General features: G+C 43.4%; 2 protein-coding genes across 7 annotated transcripts in view; both read left to right on the plus strand.

Annotated features, from left to right (window-relative positions):
- Positions 1 to 3,839, plus strand: part of slc12a7b (solute carrier family 12 member 7b) — a 67,712-nt gene extending 63,873 nt beyond the window's left edge. For all 6 annotated transcript variants that reach the window (XM_029755700.1, XM_029755701.1, XM_029755704.1 and 3 more), the window contains one exon: positions 276 to 3,839. In XM_029755700.1, coding sequence (XP_029611560.1) covers positions 276 to 367 — 92 coding nt within the window. In that variant the 3' untranslated portion in view covers positions 368 to 3,839. The remainder of the gene's footprint in view (positions 1 to 275) is intronic.
- A 7,159-nt stretch (positions 3,840 to 10,998) lies between these two features.
- gfod1 (glucose-fructose oxidoreductase domain containing 1) overlaps positions 10,999 to 18,792 on the plus strand; it is a 37,597-nt gene continuing 29,803 nt past the window's right edge. The window contains exon 1 of the mRNA XM_029755706.1: positions 10,999 to 11,728. Within this exon, the coding sequence (XP_029611566.1) occupies positions 11,476 to 11,728 (253 nt within the window). The 5' untranslated portion in view covers positions 10,999 to 11,475. The remainder of the gene's footprint in view (positions 11,729 to 18,792) is intronic.

Below are 18,792 nucleotides of genomic sequence, written 5' to 3' on the forward strand. Positions count from 1 at the left end.
CCCGCAGCAATGTTCCAACATCTATTGGAAAGCCTTCCCAGAAGAGTGCAGGCTGTTATTGCAGCAAAGGGGGGACCAACTCCATATTAATGCCCATTATTTTGTAATGAGATGTTCAACGAGCAGGAGTCCACATACTTTTAGTCATGTAGTGTATCTTTAAAACGTACTATAACTAATAGCTTTAGAGGTAATGTACTCCCATTGTCACATGACCTGCATAAACCCCTGTCATGTGATGTGACTTGTTTCCTCTTTGACCCTTGGCGTCTCAGACATGGAGTTCCTGGAGGTTCTGCTGGAGGGTCTCAACCGGGTCCTCCTGGTCCGTGGGGGCGGACGCGAGGTCATCACTATCTACTCTTAAACGCTTGCGGCCACAAAACCTTGGGGTTACTGGGGGATTGTCAGAGGGGGGCCATGTTACTGGACAGCGGGCTTTTTAGCCTCGGAAGGGATGACCAATCAGGGCAGTGTGATGTCATAGCATCAGCCTGATTAGTGGAAAGAGCACATGTGTCCTGGGGCCTGTCAATCACGTCGACCGACTGGAGGACAGAGCATTCTGACACTAACATTTAATCTGACACGTGTTCATGTTTATTGTATGGATGTTCTTCTTTTTCCCCCCCCCTTCACTCCCTCTGTATGTTCAGTTTTCATGTCTGTTCATGGTAATTGTGTATCATAATCAGCAGAGGACCACAGGGTTAATATGGACATAGGCTGTGTCTGAAATGGCATCCTATTCCCTATATAGTGGGCTACTTTTGACCCTTTGGCCCTATATCATTTCGGACACAGCCATAGTCTCTCATTTTGGTTTTGGCTTTGTCCTCATCTTTCAAGTAAGATTCAGATTGAGGATGCACAACGTTAATGTGCTGCCTTTTAAGATCTCCCTTTGCTCAGAACCAAATCTACTTTGAATCCTGAAAGAGAGATACGGTTCCTGCTCTCACCTATTATCTAAAAACTCAAAAGGAACGTTGTTATCTAGAATAATATGCTTCTGTGACTCTTTCCAGTATCCGAGCCCACAGCGGAGCTCTGTTAGAACGGAAGGAGGCAGCAAGTCCAAAAAAAGCATACTTTTATTTGAAGTCTGTTCCACAGATCAGGATGTTGCTATGGCTTTCCTAAGCTCCATTGTCCCTTGGTTTTTAAAGGTGGGGTCATATTTGGAGGTGTTCTGTCCTACTGGTATCCTCAAATACCCCTGAGTTCTGTCAACCTCAATTCTAATTGAGGAAGTTAGGGGGTCTAACTCAGAAGTGAATCCACCTTGTTAATCCATACTAGGACTAGGGGGAACTAGGTTTATTCATGTAGTTAATTTGTGAAAGGGATTTAATGTTTATGTTGCTTGTTGCTAATTGTCGTCTTGTTGTTGAGTACAGCGCGACATCTGAAAGAGGTCTGTGTATGGGGTGGGGGGCTTTGGCAAGGATAGGCCAAGGATTTTAATGTGCAATAGATGCTGTTGATATGGTGAATTGCAGACAGGCCTGAGACACAGAAGGTGGTCCAACTTGCCTGGGGGGGGTCACCTTAATTGACCCTGTTTTATTGGCTCTGTAACATTGGTCCCCGACTTCAGCCATTGTTTTAAGAAATAGCCGTAGTATATATCCTAGTATTTAGCCCATGTTAACTGTGTTACACCCAATATACACAGCATAAAGCCTATTTATTTATGTTGTGATTATTGGAAATTGTATGCAAGGGTGCAGGGAATGAAAGTAGTTTTTTTGTAAAGAGCCTATTTTCAGGTACAGGAGTGCTGCTTTAAATTCACGTACTGTTCCACAGCTTCACAAATCTAGGACACCTGGGGTCAAGGTATTTCACCTACCAGAGCCCATTCGATATATACATCAACATATAGGAAAATCAGGAGGTAGTTAGACACTAACACTGAATCTGAAATAACGTGTCAACTTCTCTGTGACCCTCAAATCAGTGGTTGTGTTGCTTGACAGTTAAAACAGAAGGAAATGTGCTGGTTGGAGTCGTCCTCTGACGGCCTAGCCACTGTTAACTGTTCAGGTACTGTAGGCTCATTTTCAGCACTCAGCGTTTTGCACAGTCTCCGATGTACTGCACTGATACGGTAGATTGCATTGTTTGGCTCTGATTATAGAAGTATCTAGGCTGGGGATGTTGTGACACAGTGATGCCGCCACATTCAAATGGTTGTGATTTGTGAGTATCACGTCTCTCACAGGACACCAAACCAAGATTCTGTACTGGAATGGAATAGTCTCATTATGAAATAGCTATGTCCCATGTTGTCCTCCGAACCATCAATGTTTAATCTCTCTCTGATGAGCACCATGCAGAGTTGGTAGGTGAGTAGAGTTTCTGAAAACATGCTGTCTCATAGGTCAATCATACAGTTGTGGTCCGTAGGTATCAGTTGATCATACTGTTCAATGTCAGGATTTGTTCTTATGTTATTTGTGTTTTAATTGTACGTGCATATTCTCTAGGTTTCATGTTTTCAACTGACCATGATGAATCATTTTGACGTTGTATAGGAAGAAACGTGCCAAAAAGACTAAGACTGAAAGTATACGCTTGTCAATGTCAGCCACAGTACACGCGCCAACTGTCGACCGTGCTTGTAGGGCAGGGGAAAAAGCAAGATCACCTTCAAATTGTAAATACAATATACGCTATTATAACCAGTTAATGCTTTTGATTTGGAGACGCACAGAGGTCAACACATTTGAACTCAAATTCTTACCTAACAGACCATTTTGATGAGCAACACTGAGTTTGTGGTTACAAAATGAGTTCCTTTTAGGCTACATATCAACAGTGGCAGGAATGGCATCTGTGATTTCTAGGGCATGTGAAGCCCAGTTTTATAGGCAACTGGAAGTCGCCAGATTTAAGAAACTATTGGGGGAAAAGGAAGGAAGGAATCACTCATCAAACTCTTCTGTATTTACATCCACAGTTTACTTTGAAACCTTTTCGTAGCTGTGCAGTATTTTATAACCAGAACATTGTATTTTTCTACAGTATGTCATGAAAACAAGCCGTCTTTTGTTGTAGCGTCGACCATCAGACAATGTTTCCGGTGTGTTTTTGTTTAATTTTCCGACATACACCTGTGTAACTTGTAGTCTTGTTTGCACTTAACAGTTATGTTACACTTGATTTTCTGATACTTTTCAGGAGTGGAGTATTTCGATTTTATGGAGGTGTGGGATGGATGGGTGGGTGGGGGTGGTTGGAGAATGGGTTATGTTACTGATTTTAAGTTAATTGAAAATGTCTTTTTATTTTAGGTTTTTAGCCACCAAAGATACAATCTTTGAGTCTGTGATATGAAACGTCACATTGTTAATAGTGTAAGAAATAAAGATAAAGTTGAACTAAAAACAGCACAGCTTGCTTACTTGAGCTGAATAGCAGCAAAAGAGATGACTTCAAACCTTTTTAGAGGACACAAAACTAAGACTTCTGGGTGACGGTATGCAAGTAGTATATGTTCCATTTACCTGGTTAAAGTGACGAGAGAATGTAATCTACCTCAAGGTGGCCATGGAGGCTTCATCGAAGGAGAAGCAACCTGTCGAATCGCTTTCTCTTTTCTCTGTACATAGTTACAATCTTTTTATATGAAGCGATTATTAGCGACTGGGGAGTGAGCCTCCATTCTGAGGGAGAACCAGCGTGTGTGTGTGTGTGTGCGTGCGTGTGTGTGTGCACACCTCACATATTGTACTCTAGTAGGAGTTACTTTTGGGCGCATGCGTAGCGAAGGTAAATTATATCTGTGCCTCTGAGTAATGAATAAATAAAAGTGCTGAAATATGTCTGAACTGTACAAACTCCTGTCATTTGTTATGTTTTTCACTGTATTAAAGTATTTATTTTAACATTGTAATATCTCCTAATCCAAGTAGTGTGGTGAGATAAATATATTGTGTAGAATGGACATAGTGCATTCGGGAAGTATTCAGACCGCTTGACTTTTTCCACATTTTGTTAAGTTACAGCCTTATTCTACAATTGATTAAATATAGTTTTTTTTCTCAGCAATCTACACACAATACCTCATAATGACAAAGTGAAAAGTTTTTTTTTTAAATGTATACATTTACAAATGCAAAATAACTTATGTACATAAGTATTCAGACCCTTTGTTATGAGACTCGAAATTGAGCTCAGGTGCATCCTGTTTCCATTGATCATCCTTGATGTTTCTACAACTTGGATTGGGGTCCACCTGTGGTGAATTCAATTGATTGGACATGATTTGGAAAGGCACATACCTGTCTATATAAAGTCTCATATCTGACATGTCAGAGGAAAAACCAAGCCATGAGGTTGAAGGAATTGTCCGTAGAACTCCGAGACAGGATTGTGTCGAGGCACAGATCTGGGGAAGGGTACCAAAAAATGTCTACAGCATTGAAGGTCCCCAAGAACACAGTCGCCTCCATCATTCTTAAATGGAAGAAGTTTGAAACCACCAAGACTCTTCCTAGAGCTGGCCGCCCGGCCAAACGGAGCAATCAGGGGAGAAGGGCCTTGGTCACTCTGACAGAGCTCTAGAGTTCCTCTGTAGAGATGGGAGAACCTTCCAGAAGCCATCTCTCCAGAAGCGTACTCCACCAATCAGGCCTTTATGGTAGAGCGGCCAGACGGAAGCCACTCCTCAGTAAAAGGTACATGACAGCCTGCTTGGAGTTTGCCAAAAGGCACCTAAATCTCAGACCATGAGAAACAAGATTCTCTGGTCTGATGAAAATGGCCTGAATGCCAAGCGTCACTTCTGGAGGAAACCTGGCACCATCCCTACAGTGAAGCATGGTGGTGGTAGCATCATGCTGTGGGGATGTTTTTCAGGGACTGGGAGACTAGTCAGGATCAAGGCAAAAATGAACTGAGCAAAGTACAGAGAGATCCTTGATTAATACCTGCTCCAGAGCGCAGACTGGGGTGAAGGTTCACCTTCCAACAGGACAACAACCTTAAGCACAGAGCCAAGACAACGCAGGAGTGGCAAGGGGTCTGAATACTTTCCGAATGCACTGTATGCTACTCCGACATGTAGAGTAAGGAATCATGTCGGCTCTGTTGATGGCATTTCTAACCGTTGGACAACTTTCAGTACATTGCACCATCCTGTCCTGAACGCGACCCAGGATATTGCATCTGTCACATGGAGACAGAACACTGTAGAATCTCTCCACCAGGGGGCAGCCAACCCTTTATACATCTATGTGGTCTGAAAATCCACATCGATAAGCCACTTATTTTGCGAGAGAGCAAAAATGTGTCCCACTGCATGAATAAGAACAGAGTGAATGCTGTAGTCTAGTCGATCACATGACGTAACTTAACCTATGGAGATACTACATGTCTCAAATTATATAGGATTCTCAGGGAGTTTACACAAGTAACCTCATTTGTTATAGTTTAATAATGTACATGTAACATGCAAGTAGGTGTGGTGGGTCACAGAAGCTAGTTGCCACAGAGATTTTTAGCAGGGTCATCTGGAGTGACAGAGTTGATCAGATGTCTGAGTTTTGACAGAGTTTGGGTGTGTGTTGTTAGATCAAACCTTTTTCTGTATCCAAAAGGGGTCCTCAAGACTTCTATAGCCTCCAGAAATCACTTTTATCTGGTTTAAGATGTAGGGGTTAAGTAGTGCCGTCTGTGTAACCTTTTACGACCTTAGTCTCCTCTGATAGATACTGCTGAATTGCAGTTTCATTAGTCTTTCCATTAAATGCCCCTGTGACGAACCCCAAGTAGCTTAACAGAAGGGCAAAAAGGGAAGAGAATGGTTTGGATAGTTTCAGTGGACATGTCGTTTTTTTCCCTGTCATGATGCTGCTCCTATCACTTTTGCTCTCACTAACAGGTAAACACTTATCTTGCAATTTGCATTTGTGTATTTACAGTGTACTATGTGAATTCTAGATTAATATATTGTGGGTTAGTACATTGTCTGTAAAACATGTGATTGTATAGTCAGAGGAATTGTTCGTTATAGTCCAATCATGACAAGCCATTGGTGCTGACAAACTGCCTGCCATGTCCTGAATGAGACCGAGGTTACTGGATACCCGGGCGACACAGTAACCATCTCCTGTCATTTTGAAAAATTCTATCAGCATCGTATTACGGAATGGTACAGGGGAAAGAAAATCGTCATGTGTGAGCGGCTGGCTGACACCCAAGGTTTCAAGCGGAGATTCTCCGCGTCACTATGAGTAACCTCACGGCAGAGGACGAGGACTGGTATTGGTGTGTTGTATCCTGGTCCGTCTACAAGGACATTTACTATCCAGTTCATCTCTATCTCAAACCAGGTGAAGGATTTTTTTGGGCGCGCTGACACTCCTATATTCTCATGCTGATGGACAGAGAAAATGTTTTGAGTACATTCAGGCCTCCATACTCGTGCTCCTAACTCTGGACTTCTATAACCACAGGTCCTAACCAGAGCCAAGGTACATGGTACTGGTCACTCCTAGCCAGCCAGACCGACCAGACACCCCAGTCAAATGGCCCACAGCAGGATGTGACCGCCGTCTGTCTGCAGCAAATCAACGGCATGAGCATCTCATACAATTAGAGAGAGAGAGAGAGAGAGACACACACAAAGACAAAGTGTGTTGCAATGTTATTCAGTCTGTTTGTGATACTGTGTCATACCACACACACAGATGACTCACCATGACATGACCCTGCGGGGCTGGCCCTCTTGCTCAGACATCGAGAACGGCTAGTCATGATGAGTGTGAAGATGCACGTAGCCTACGTGGACTGCTTTGGTCTCTGTTACCGTAAGTGGGTTAAAACAAGCATGTGGTTGTAACTTGTAAATTATGCCCTTTACTAGTCTGTCTTCCTATACCTACCGGTTTCTATGGACGGTCACCAGATGGATTCTCTTTGCCATCCTGCCAGCCTGCACTGTGACTGCTTCAAGCCCTGCACCCCTCACTCCCCAGTTGAGTTGCCCTTACCGCTTGGCTAATGTCAGGTATTCTCCTGTCCCAATAAGATTAAGGTTTGGATTGGGGTTAGGGTAATCTGATCCTAGATCTGTGGCTAGAGGCAACTTTTCAAATTCTCACTACACTGGACCAGGATAGAATCAGAACCTTGAACTTTGGCCGTGATTGACCTTTGACCTCCTCTCTTACAGTATATGAATCATCAGCACAAGCTGGGCAAAGTACTGCCACTGTTTTCCACCTCAGTTTGCTCTGTTGTTTACAGAATCAACGGCACACTCTGCTAAAGACAAACTGATATAGACACTGGATTATGTCAGCAAGTCCACAGTGGTTACAAAATAAATGGAAGATGTGGTGCTGAACTAATCTGTATATAGACTTATTAGGCTTATGTGACATTCAGCTTTGTCCATTCAGACAGATCATTTATTTGATGTTGTTGACTTATGTCAATTCCACAGCTTGTCAGTTCAACATAGAGATAGTGATCACACTATGCAACATATGCCAAAGCAGACAGCTCTGTGCGCTCGCTCGGTAGGCCTAAGAAATACACCATATATACAAAAGTATGTGGACAGCACTTCAAATTAGTGGTCAGCACAAGAACTGTCCGTCTGGAGCTTCATGAAATGGGTTTCCATGGCCGAGGAGCCGCACACAAGCTCACCGCCATTGGACTCTGGAGCAGTGGAAAGGCATTCTCTGGAGTGATGAATCACGCTTCACCATCTGGCAGTCTGATGGACAAATCTGGGTTTGGCAGATGCCAGGAGAACGTCACCTGCCCAAATGCATAGTCCCAACTGTAAAGTTTGGTGGAGGAGGAAGAATGGTCTGGGGCTGTTTTTCATGGTTCAGGCTAGGCCCCTTAGTTCCAGTGAAGGGAAATCTTAATGCTACAGCATACAATGACTTTCTAGACAAATCTGTGCTTCCAACTTTCTGGCAACAGTTTGGGGAAGGCCCTTTCCTGTTTCAGCATGACAATGCCCCTGTGCACAAAGAAAGGTCCATACAGAAATAGTTTGAGATCGGTGTGGAAGAACTTGACTGGCCCGCACAGAGCCCTGACCTCAACCCATTTAACACCTTTGGGATGAATTGGAAGGCCGACTGCGAGCCAAGCTTAATCGCCCAACATCAGTACCCGACCTTACTAATGCTCTTGTGGCTGAATGGAAACAAGTCCCGGCAGCAATGTTCCAGCATCTAGTGGAAAGCCTTCCCAGAAGAGTGGAGGCTGTTTTAGCAGCAAAGGGGGGACCAACTCCATATTAATGCCCAATATTTTGGAATGAGATGTTCAACGAGCAGGTGTCCACATACTTTTGGTCATGTATATCTACCATTCCAGAGTTTTACTTGCTATATTGTATGTACTTCGCCACCATGGCCTTTTTTGCCTTTACCTCCCTTATCTCACCTCATTTGCTCACATTGTATATAGACTTATTTTTCTACTGTATTATTGACTATGTTTGTTTTACTCCATGTGTAACTCTGTGTTGTTGTATGTGTCATACTGCTTTGCTTTATCTTGGCCAGGTCGCAATTGTAAATGAGAACTTGTTCTCAACTTGCCTACCTGGTTAAATAAAGGTGAAATAAATAAATAAAATAAATGTAGAGTACCTCCATGTTATCATTTCCGAGTGAGTAGCAGCGAAATAAAGCGAACTGAATCCGGGAGATGATGCCCGCTGTGAAGTGTCCATCCCCAGGAGCAATGCAGCGTACCAGGGAACTCAAGCCTGATGAAATTAAAATCCTCGCTGGCACCCAGGGCATTGTGCTCTGTTGCAGAATTCAAAGTATCTCAAGTCCGTCATATGATAAGATATGCCAACTGCCAATGAGGTTCTAAGATTTAGCTTCTTTTTTTTTAGCTTAAGCCTGTAGTATTATCCAGCATAGCAGCGTCACATGGTTTATCAGTCTCTCTCTGACATCCAATAACTTCACAACACAGTTGACTACAAGTGCAAAGTTTCCAATGTTTTTGTAGTTGTTACAAACAAGCAACACAAAAATATGCTTTAAATGAAAACCGAGATGACTGCGTTAAAATATAAACAGTAGGCTATAGGCATATTTCAATCATATTGAAATATATTTTATGTTCAATCAATTGAGTTACATTTTGCTACTTATAGACTGTCTGTAATTTGTCTCAATATATTTCATTATGTGTAGCCTAACATGTGCGCAATGACATGCCACATCGGTGATTTAGTGCCTTTTTATTGGGTAAGCGCCTCAATATTTACAGCTCTCTAGGAGCTGATCCACTGTCAGTATTGGGAAACAACTATAATGTTAAGGAAATATTTGAATGGAGAAAGCTGATCCGAGAGCAGCATTCCCTTTCAAACACGTATGTGTGCATTTATTTTGCAACTCTTGCGCACACAACGCGGGCAGTCTGGTCAGCATTTTAGGCTTATGTGTGTTTTAACAATGCATATTTCCTACAACAGCCAAAGATGTAACATTCATTTCACAAAACACTACACAGAGAGAACAGTTGCTACGTGCGCGGTTGGAGCATGTGTCGATACTGCTAGGATCAAAAGAAAGGCAGTGCTGCTCTCGGATCAGCTTTTATAATTCAAATCTTACCATAGCATTATCATTATTTCGCAACACTGACGACGGATCAGCTTTTCTATTTAAAATCTTACCATAGCGTTATCATTATTTCCCAACACTGACGACGGATCAGCTTCTAGAGAAATACAGTACAGTGGCTTCAGAAAGGATTCACACCCCTTGACTTTAGTGCTTTGTTGCAAACAGGATGCATATTTTGGAATATTTGTATTCTGTACTGGCTTCTTTCTTTTCACTCTGTCAGTTATGTTAGTATTGTGGAGTAACTACAGTGTTGTTGATCCATCCTCTGTTTTCTCCTATCACAGCCATTAAACTCTCTAAATGTTTTAAAGTCACCATTGGCCACATGGTGAAATCTCTGAGTGGTTTCCTTCCTCTCCGGCATCTGAGTTAGGAAGGATGTCTGTATCTTTGTAGTGACTGGGTGTATGTAATTAACTTCACCATGCTCAAAGGCTTGTTAAGCTTATTTTTACTCCTGAACTTATTTTTGCTTGCCATAACGAAAGGGTTCACTACTTATTGACTCAAGACTTTTCAGCTTTTCATTTTTATTAATTTGTACAAATTTTGAAAAACATAATTCCACTTTCACATTATGGGTTATTGTGTGTAAGCCAGTGACAAAAAGTGGGTGTGAATACTTTCTGAAGGCACTGTATTACCACCTAAGGCTGCAAATATTGATATGGCTTGTTCTAATGCTTACCCAATAACAAAATCACAGATTTGGCACATCATTGCGGCTGCGTACATGTTAGCCTGAAATGAAATAGAGGCACATTACAGACAGCCTACAAAGTAGCAAAATAAAATTGATTAAACATTAAATATATTTCATGATTGAAATAGGCCTACTGTATGTGAATGCAGTCATCTCGCTTTTCATTTGAAGCATATTTTTATACGTCTCTTGTTTGGATCAATTGCAAAGACATTGGTAACGTTGTATTTGTTGTAGGCAACTTTGTTTTGAAGTTATTGGCGGTCACAGAGAGACGGATAAACCATGTGAGTTTAGCGGAGATCTTCGGTGTACAAATTGACGCGGTAGGACAACAAAAACATCGAACGACGCATTTAGCTGTTCTACGAGTGGTCTGAGCGTTAGATTCCGAGCATTTTCAAGTGCGACGTTAATAACGATGGTTTTGGTTAACAGCTCGGAGATTTAACGATGCTCCTACTAAGGTTCTAACGATGACCTTAAGCCTTAATAAGATGCTTTTTGGAAACCAGGCCCTGGTCTTTAATAAACTATACTCCATTATTGCACCTGCTGTAACTATGATGGGCGTCAAATTCCAACCGCTTCATGCCAGGAGCGAGAGGGTTAAAACTGGGAGGGGATCACTCTCCGGAGCCTGACGTATCCAGCACAGTCATTGCAGAACTGGGTTGCAACGTTAATAAAAACTGCATAATACCGCTGGATCATCGGCGTTGCATGCATTTAAATACAGGCATCCTCCCAGGCCTATTGAAGGCAACTGGAATGCTTTTTCCACACCTCTACAATGCTAACAGGAAATTCTGACATTTTCTTGGTTTCTATATCTGTACAGAGGGCGTTGCAGGAAAGACAGAAAGTGACATGCCTTTCATTCGTAGTCGGACGCGGTTAATTCAGAATGGTGCATTTTAATTTGTGTATCTAGAATACGCGGATTTTCGTATAATTGTTGTAATAACGGCGGACACGACAATATCTATTACAAATCGATCAAAACGGATGCTAAAATGCGAGGTGCCAGGTCGATTTGAGCGGGCGGATGGCCAATCTGATGTTAACAATTGCGTTTCTCCCCGCGTCTGCCGCGTTGCTATGCTGTGAAGCTGGTCGTGAAGACCGGGCACTCGAGCCATGCTTCCCGGGGTCGGCGTGTTTGGCACCAGCTTGACCGCGCGTGTGATTATCCCTCTTCTGAAGAACGAAGGATTCGCCGTCAAGGCTCTATGGGGACGGACTCAGGAGGAAGCAGAGGAGCTGGCCAAGGAAATGAACGTACCGTTTTACACCAATAGAATCGACGACGTTTTGCTGCATCAGGATGTGGATTTGGTGTGCATTAACCTGCCTCCACCTTTGACGCGGCAGATTGCTGTCAAAACATTAGGTGAGTCGGGGATGCTGTGACATGAGCTTCCTTGGTGTGGTAGCCTATATATGGCGTTTGACTTATTCCCCATTGATTTCACAAGGACAGTTATACAGCTTATTACAACATTGCCGTGTATTATTTTCAATGGACAGACGTAGAGTAAGGTAGACTATTTGCGGAGAAGTGTATCTGATGTTGCCGACAGCTGTGGCAGTCTCTCCCAATCAGCTGCAATCCAAATGAATGAAAATGAGCAGCCTATAGAAAAGTCACTTCTGTATAATCACTTTAAAATCCCTTACTAATAGGCCAGGGTTCGGGACACAATGTCCGTGCTATCTTAATTACATCTTCTTCAACATGAACCAGTTGACATTTGGCAAAGCAGGAACTTTTGCAATTGAGTCTACAGTTGTTACATAATTATGACAGCAATGACTGGCTGACTATTTGAGAAGGGTGCAACTGCAGCTGCAATTTGGGGTGTTCCTGCATGTGGGAATTCCTGTATCTGCAGGAACCCCTCTGTGTTCAAGTCCATTTTTATTCTGCACTACATGACCAAAAGTATGCGGACACCTGCTCGTTGAGCATCTCATTCCAAAATCATGGCCATTAATATGGAGTTGGTCCCCCCTTTGCTGCTAAAACAGCATCCACTCTTCTGGGAAGGCTTTCCACTAGATGTTGGAACATTGCTGCGGGACTTGCTTCCATTTAGCGATGAGGGTTAGGCGATTCGGCCTGGCTTGCAAGTCGGCCTTCCAATTCATCCCAAAGGTGTTCGAAGGGGTTGAGATCAGGGCTCTGTGCAGGCCAGTCGAGTTCTTCCACACCGATCTCAACAAACCATTTCTGTATGAACCTCGCTTTGTGCATGGGGGCATTGTCATGCTGAAACAGGAAAGGGCCTTCCCCAAACTGTTGCCACAAAGTTGGAAGCACAGAATTGTCTAGAATGTCGTATGCTGTAGCGTTAAGATTTTCCTTCGCTGGAACTAAGGGGCCTATCCCGAATCATGAAAAACAACCCCAGACCATTATTCCTCCTCCACCAAACTTTACAGTTGGCACTATACATTGGAGCAGGTAACGTTCTCCTGGCAGCTGCCAAATTTGCCTTTCGTGCACTGTTTTCCTGCAGTTCCGTTAACGACGGGAGCGGGAGCGAAGGACACTGCTAGCTTAACCAGCTAGTCCTAAGGAGGACTCGGGGAGGCGGGGGGGGGCAGCACCATGTGCTACTATAGCTAACTAGCTAGCTAGCTACCTAGCAAGCTAGCTAGCACACAATGTCGCTAGCACACAGTGTCGCCTCCCGCCTGCTCTGTACCCGAGTAGCTAGCGGTAAGTGGGGGCGGCACTGGTATACCGTGTCCTTCGTCCCAGCCTGTCGGGCACGGTTTTCTATGGTACACAGCAGGCGGGAGGCGGGGGCGAGAGCTAGCTAGTTAGCACACGGGTTCGCTCCAGACACCTACCTGCTTTACTAGCGGGAGGCGGGGGTAACCAGTAGACCGTGTCCTTTGCCACTGCCTGTCGGGCACTGTTTTCCTGCAGTTCTGTTAAAGACGGTGAGGGCAGGCGGCGGGGGGGGGGTTCATGCAGGAACCAATGGGATACTCGAGGTGGGGGTGTTCCTGTAGATGCCCACAGGCAGGAATGCCCCGAATTGCGGGCTGCAGTTGCACACTATTGGACAATTTGCCTCTAGTCTAGAACATGTGATAATGGATAAATCAAATGGACAGACTGACACATGCAGGTATCCAGTGACCATGATGAAATAGGAAATATCCACGGGACGGGACATGGGAGACCTAAAGATAACCCCATGCTGGCCGAGCCAGCAGAGGGCAAAACACATCACTAAGGCAACATCACAGAGAATGATGCCCTTAATAAATAAAACCCTCTTAATAAGCCTACTTTCTGCGGTCCTTGGAGCTGTGGCCTTGTTACACAAGTAGAGGCTGAATATAGTTACATGATGTATAGGATCTTAATTTGATATCACTTTTGTTGGTGAGAGTTTTCTTACATAGTAGGAAATGCAATCTTGTAGTGTTTTCAAGGTTTAAAAAGGCTTCTAAAGTTTGTAATTTCCCCTTTAACATTTCTTTTCCTTCATTTTTATTATTATAACTTGTTCTCCCAATTTTGTGGTATTCAATTAGTAGTTACATTCTTGTCTTATTGCTGCATCTCCCGTACGGACTCGGGAGAGGCGAAGTTGAGAGCTGTGCGTCCTCTGAAACACAACCCAACCAAGCCGCACTGCTTCTTGACACAATTCCCACTTAACCTGGAAGCCAGCGGCACCAATGTGTCAGAGGAAACACTGTACACCTGGCGACCGTGTCAGTGTGCACTGCGCCAGGCCCGCCACAGGAGTTTCTAGTGCGCGATGGGACAAGGACATCCCTGCCGGCCAAACCCTCCCCTAACACGGACGACGCTGGGCCAATTGTGCGCCGCCCCATGGGTGTCCCGGTCGCGGCCGGCTGTGACAGAGCCTGGACTCAAACCCAGGAATCTCTAGTAGCACAGCTAGCACTGCGATGCATTGCCTTATACCGCTGCGCAACTCAGGAGGCCACCATTTTAACATTTCAGACATGATTTGCCCTGAGAACATTTATAAATCATTTTAATCCACATAATAATTCACATTTCCTGTTGCTGCAGGATTATGTCCTTGCTGTAGCAAACTGGCTCAAATTAAGATCCTACATCTGTAGCTAGCATTTGGGTCAGACTCAGCAGATAGGAAATTATGGACTTTTACAGTGTAACAGTGGCGTTTGGTGCCATTTTAAGATGAGGGAAGACAATATTTTTTTTCATGAGCATGGCCTTATTTCTATTACAGCATATTGGATGACTCTCATTCATATTCAATTCACCCAGCTCAATGTATCATCAATAGGTTTAGGCTACTATACCCATTATGAGGTTGCTACAACTTAGCCTATGAATGAAAGTATACAATGTAGGTGCACAGGTCAAGACAATTTTTTTGTAAACAAGGTAACACACAGTGACACATTCAATACCGCCTTGCACACTCTTGCCTGATTCTAGCTGATCTTGGGTATAGTCACTAGTCCAATAGTTGCAAACAAGAGTTTCTATTGGACAAATTCAGATATGTTTATCCATGTTTTATTCCGTTTTAAGAAAAACATTTCAACAGAATTGGCGGAATGAATACACCCCTGATCACACGCAAACACAGTTCACTCATAGGAGCCACATGAAAACAGCATGATCACTCATTGTAGCTAACATAGCTACAATGATCACTCTCTGTTTGAGCCGGGTGTTTGAGTAGGCTAAACTAGCTAGCTACAACAGTTTAGTAAGTGAAAGTGAAAAAAATACTTTGAAATATAGCTAGCTCTCTTTCTTGCTTCTCCTTCATTTTTGAAGAAATGTATTTGTTCAAAACTGTTTAACTATTGTTTTTCTCTCTCTTTGAATCAAATACTTACCACATGTTGTGCATTGCACTGATATCTAGCTATAGCTAATGCCTTCAGTACTAGATTCATTCTCTGGTCCTTTGATTGGGTGGACAAAATGTCAGTTCATGCTGCAAGAGCTCTGATAGGTTGTAAGATGTCCTCCGGAAGTGAATTACTGTGTAAGTTTATGGAAGGGGGTGAGAACCATGAGCCTTCTAGGATTTGTATTGAAATCAATGTACCCAGAGGAGGACGGAAACTAGCTATCCTCCGGCTACACCATGGTGCTACACCACAGAGTGCTTTTGAGGCTACTGTAGACCTTCATTGCAAAACAGTTTGTTTTAGAGGGGTTGGGTTAAATGCGTAAGACACGTTTCAATTGAATGCATTCAGTTGTACAACTGACTAGGGAAAGGGAGATACCTAGTCAGTTGTACAACTGAATGCCTTCTACTGAAATGTGTCTTACGCATTAACCCAATCCCTTCTGAATCAGAGAGGTGCGAGGGGGTTGCCTTAATCAACATCCACGGCGCCTGGGGAACAGTGAGTTAACTGCCTTGCTCAGAATGACAGATTTTTACCTTGTCAGCTCAGAGATTCATCCAGCAACCTTTCGGTTACTGGCCCAACGCTCTAACCACTAGGCTACCTGCCACTAGGTATCCCTCTTTCCCTTTCCTTAATCAATTATTTGGTGACGTGAATATTTATTTTTATTTTACTAGGCAAGTCGGTTAAGAACAAATTCTTATTTTCAATGACGGCCTAGGAACAGTGGGTTAACTGCCTTGTCCAGGGGCAGAACGACAGATTTTTACCTTGTCAGCTCATGGAGTCGATCTTGCATCCTTTCGGTTACTAGTCCAACGCTCTAACCACTAGGCTACCCTGCCGCCCCTATTTAGTATAGTTTTATCTTAAAATGATAGCTTTTTTTAATGTTTCACTATTTCTATTTTTATAAAATCCACTGAGGAGGAGGGTCCTCCCCTTCCTCCTCTGTCCTCTGAGGAGCCTCCACTGCAGTATCAGATACTACACAGGTATAAGAGCAATGTGAAATGTTGCCCAGATGAGTACTGGCCAGTGTGTGTTCAACATATGCCCATGTAGCTGATGTGATGTCAACCCTTCCTAACCTGGAAGGCTTGTGCTCACTGTCCAGACCAATGTGTTTGGTTATCGTTGATGTGTGAAGATTACATTTTACTTGTCGTTTACCTTTCTTTGAACTGTTGCCAAAGCAGCAGCTGACAGGAGCACCAGATCACAGCTTCAAGGACACAGCAGTGGTAGAACTGGATGGTGGCGTCTCTTCGGTAGAAAATGCTTGGGGTCGTTAAGGTTCATTGACCGTAGTAACAAAGATGGAACAATTTGATACAGATGTTTCACCGGATGTATAAATCTGAAGCATCCGGTTGGCATTTCCACTCACCACCAAATATGGTGATGCGAGGAGGCCCATTGGCCGGCAGCGGGAGAAGATGGAGCGAGATGGATTTTGCCCGTCATTCTGCAATTTTTCGCATTGATGAAACATTTGATCTCAATACAGTTTTCTGTTCCCAAAACTTGAACCTGTTACGAACAAAGTGGACTCCGTTTTGTAGACTTTACCCTTTGCCAAAGTTTTAAAAAACTGTGTCATTTAGGAGTTCAAAGGCTAATTGAGTTATTGCACACTTAACAGAGTAGGCGTTCCCTACCCTTTTCGTGGTACCTTAAATTGTCATGCTGGCCACGTTAGACAAGTATAACCAGAGCCTGAAGATTTCAACAGTCACTACGCAGCTGAGTAATCAATGTGTCATCATTGTAACTTTTGGAGTGAATTCATTGTACTAATTTGTTAAAGGTGTGCCGATATGCATACAATGGTCTTTGTCATCATTTGAACTTTACTCTGGCGTGTGTAAATAAAGTTGCCACCAACCGTGACCACTCACGTGTAAACATGTCCTCTAGCTTCTGTTTTGACAGTCTTTCGTAGAGCCCCTTATTACATTTCCCACCCTAGTTTTGCTGGTTTAGGTAAATGTAGTGACAGTGTTAGCAGATGATTGATGAGAGCAAGGCAAGCCTCTGTTTACTCCATGACTGGGCTAATGTGAAATATTAGAAAGTGTGACCACATACCACCTAGGATTTTGTTCCATTTATTGCTGTGGTGACTGTCTTCGTGTTCCTGAACAGGTACAGACATTTTGAGTTACTTTACATTCTCATTTCTCACTATGATGTCAACCTGGAATGCTGTAGCCATGCCCCTCCTTGACCAGTTTCCTCCATGTCTCATTGTGTCAAACATTCTTTCTGGAACTCTATCTGTCTCTGCCTCTGTCATGACTAGGAGGAGGGTCAAGATACAGGTCCTGTGACAGCGGCCCATGATGGCTCAGGAAATTGCTTTGGCTACCAACCCACGCTGGCTTGGAATAGTGGCCGTTGAATGCAAAGCTACTTCCCCTTTTCAGGGTGTGTGACAAGGCAATGCTTATCTCTCTAACACCGGCTTATTTACCTCATGCATCGTGTCGATAAGCCCTAATCAGACGGTTGCAGAACTGGAATTTGCACTTAGAAGGCATTTGCCGACTGTCTAACCAAAATCATGGATGGGGCCGGCCTGACAATGGACATTGAACCAAACTAAGGAGACCAGGGTAAAACACTGGCATGAGGCAAGTGATGTTTCCCAAGCAACTGGTATTGTTATGTGGTTTAACCCCTCAGTGTAACAATCTTGGTCACATTACAGCAAACTGGTCTAACCAACAAGGCCACATCTCTTCTTCAAAAGGAATTTCTATTTAGTTTTTTTCCCTTCCTCCTTCCTACTATAGCATTACTAAGGCATCTGATGTTGGGAGTCTGAGACATTTCTCAGGGAATTGGTGCTCTGGCGAGCAAACGCGCTGGTTAGGATTAGTAGCTCATCTTCCAGTCTTCAGTTAAAGGACTTGCGTTAGCACCTAGAATGTATTGCTCGACAGTGTAACGTGCATCAGTGTTTAGGCTGTTAAGGGTTAGAAACTCCCTTACTCACTCAAGTTTTACCCAAATTCATTAGCATTTCTTCTGCACTCGAGCCCAAAGAATTTCCATTTGCTGCTGTGCATTCTAGCAAGGAGATGGAGGATAAAATCAGATTGTGTGATGTAGGACAGATGCTAGATGCAATCAGAGACTGGAAGCAAATGTATTTTGAGGAAGAGTTGCAGGTGTACTTTCCCTCCCTTTTGCAAATTTGTTTTGTAGGCGGGAAGACATTTAAACCTGTTTTGATGCACACTCACCATCTAGCACGTTCATCTGGTGTAGAGCGCGTGTGACACAGGTAGAGCCTTGAGCCTTCCTGTGCAATTCATGAATGAACACAAAGAATACAAAGCCAAGTAGTGAAACCACAGTGTTGACTTGGTACAATAATTAGCCTACAAATGGCATCTTATCAGTACATTGACCAAAGTATCACCTGTTAATCTTTTGGCCTATCTGTCTCTTCTCTCTATGGCATGTCAATCTGTCTGTCTATTTCTAAGTGTCCCTGGTTAGTTTAGACTGCTCACTCCCACTATGAAGTAGTTTCAAAGGAACAGAAAC

This window comes from Salmo trutta, chromosome 6 (genome assembly GCF_901001165.1).
Source record: "Salmo trutta chromosome 6, fSalTru1.1, whole genome shotgun sequence".
Lineage (NCBI taxonomy): Eukaryota > Metazoa > Chordata > Actinopteri > Salmoniformes > Salmonidae > Salmo > Salmo trutta.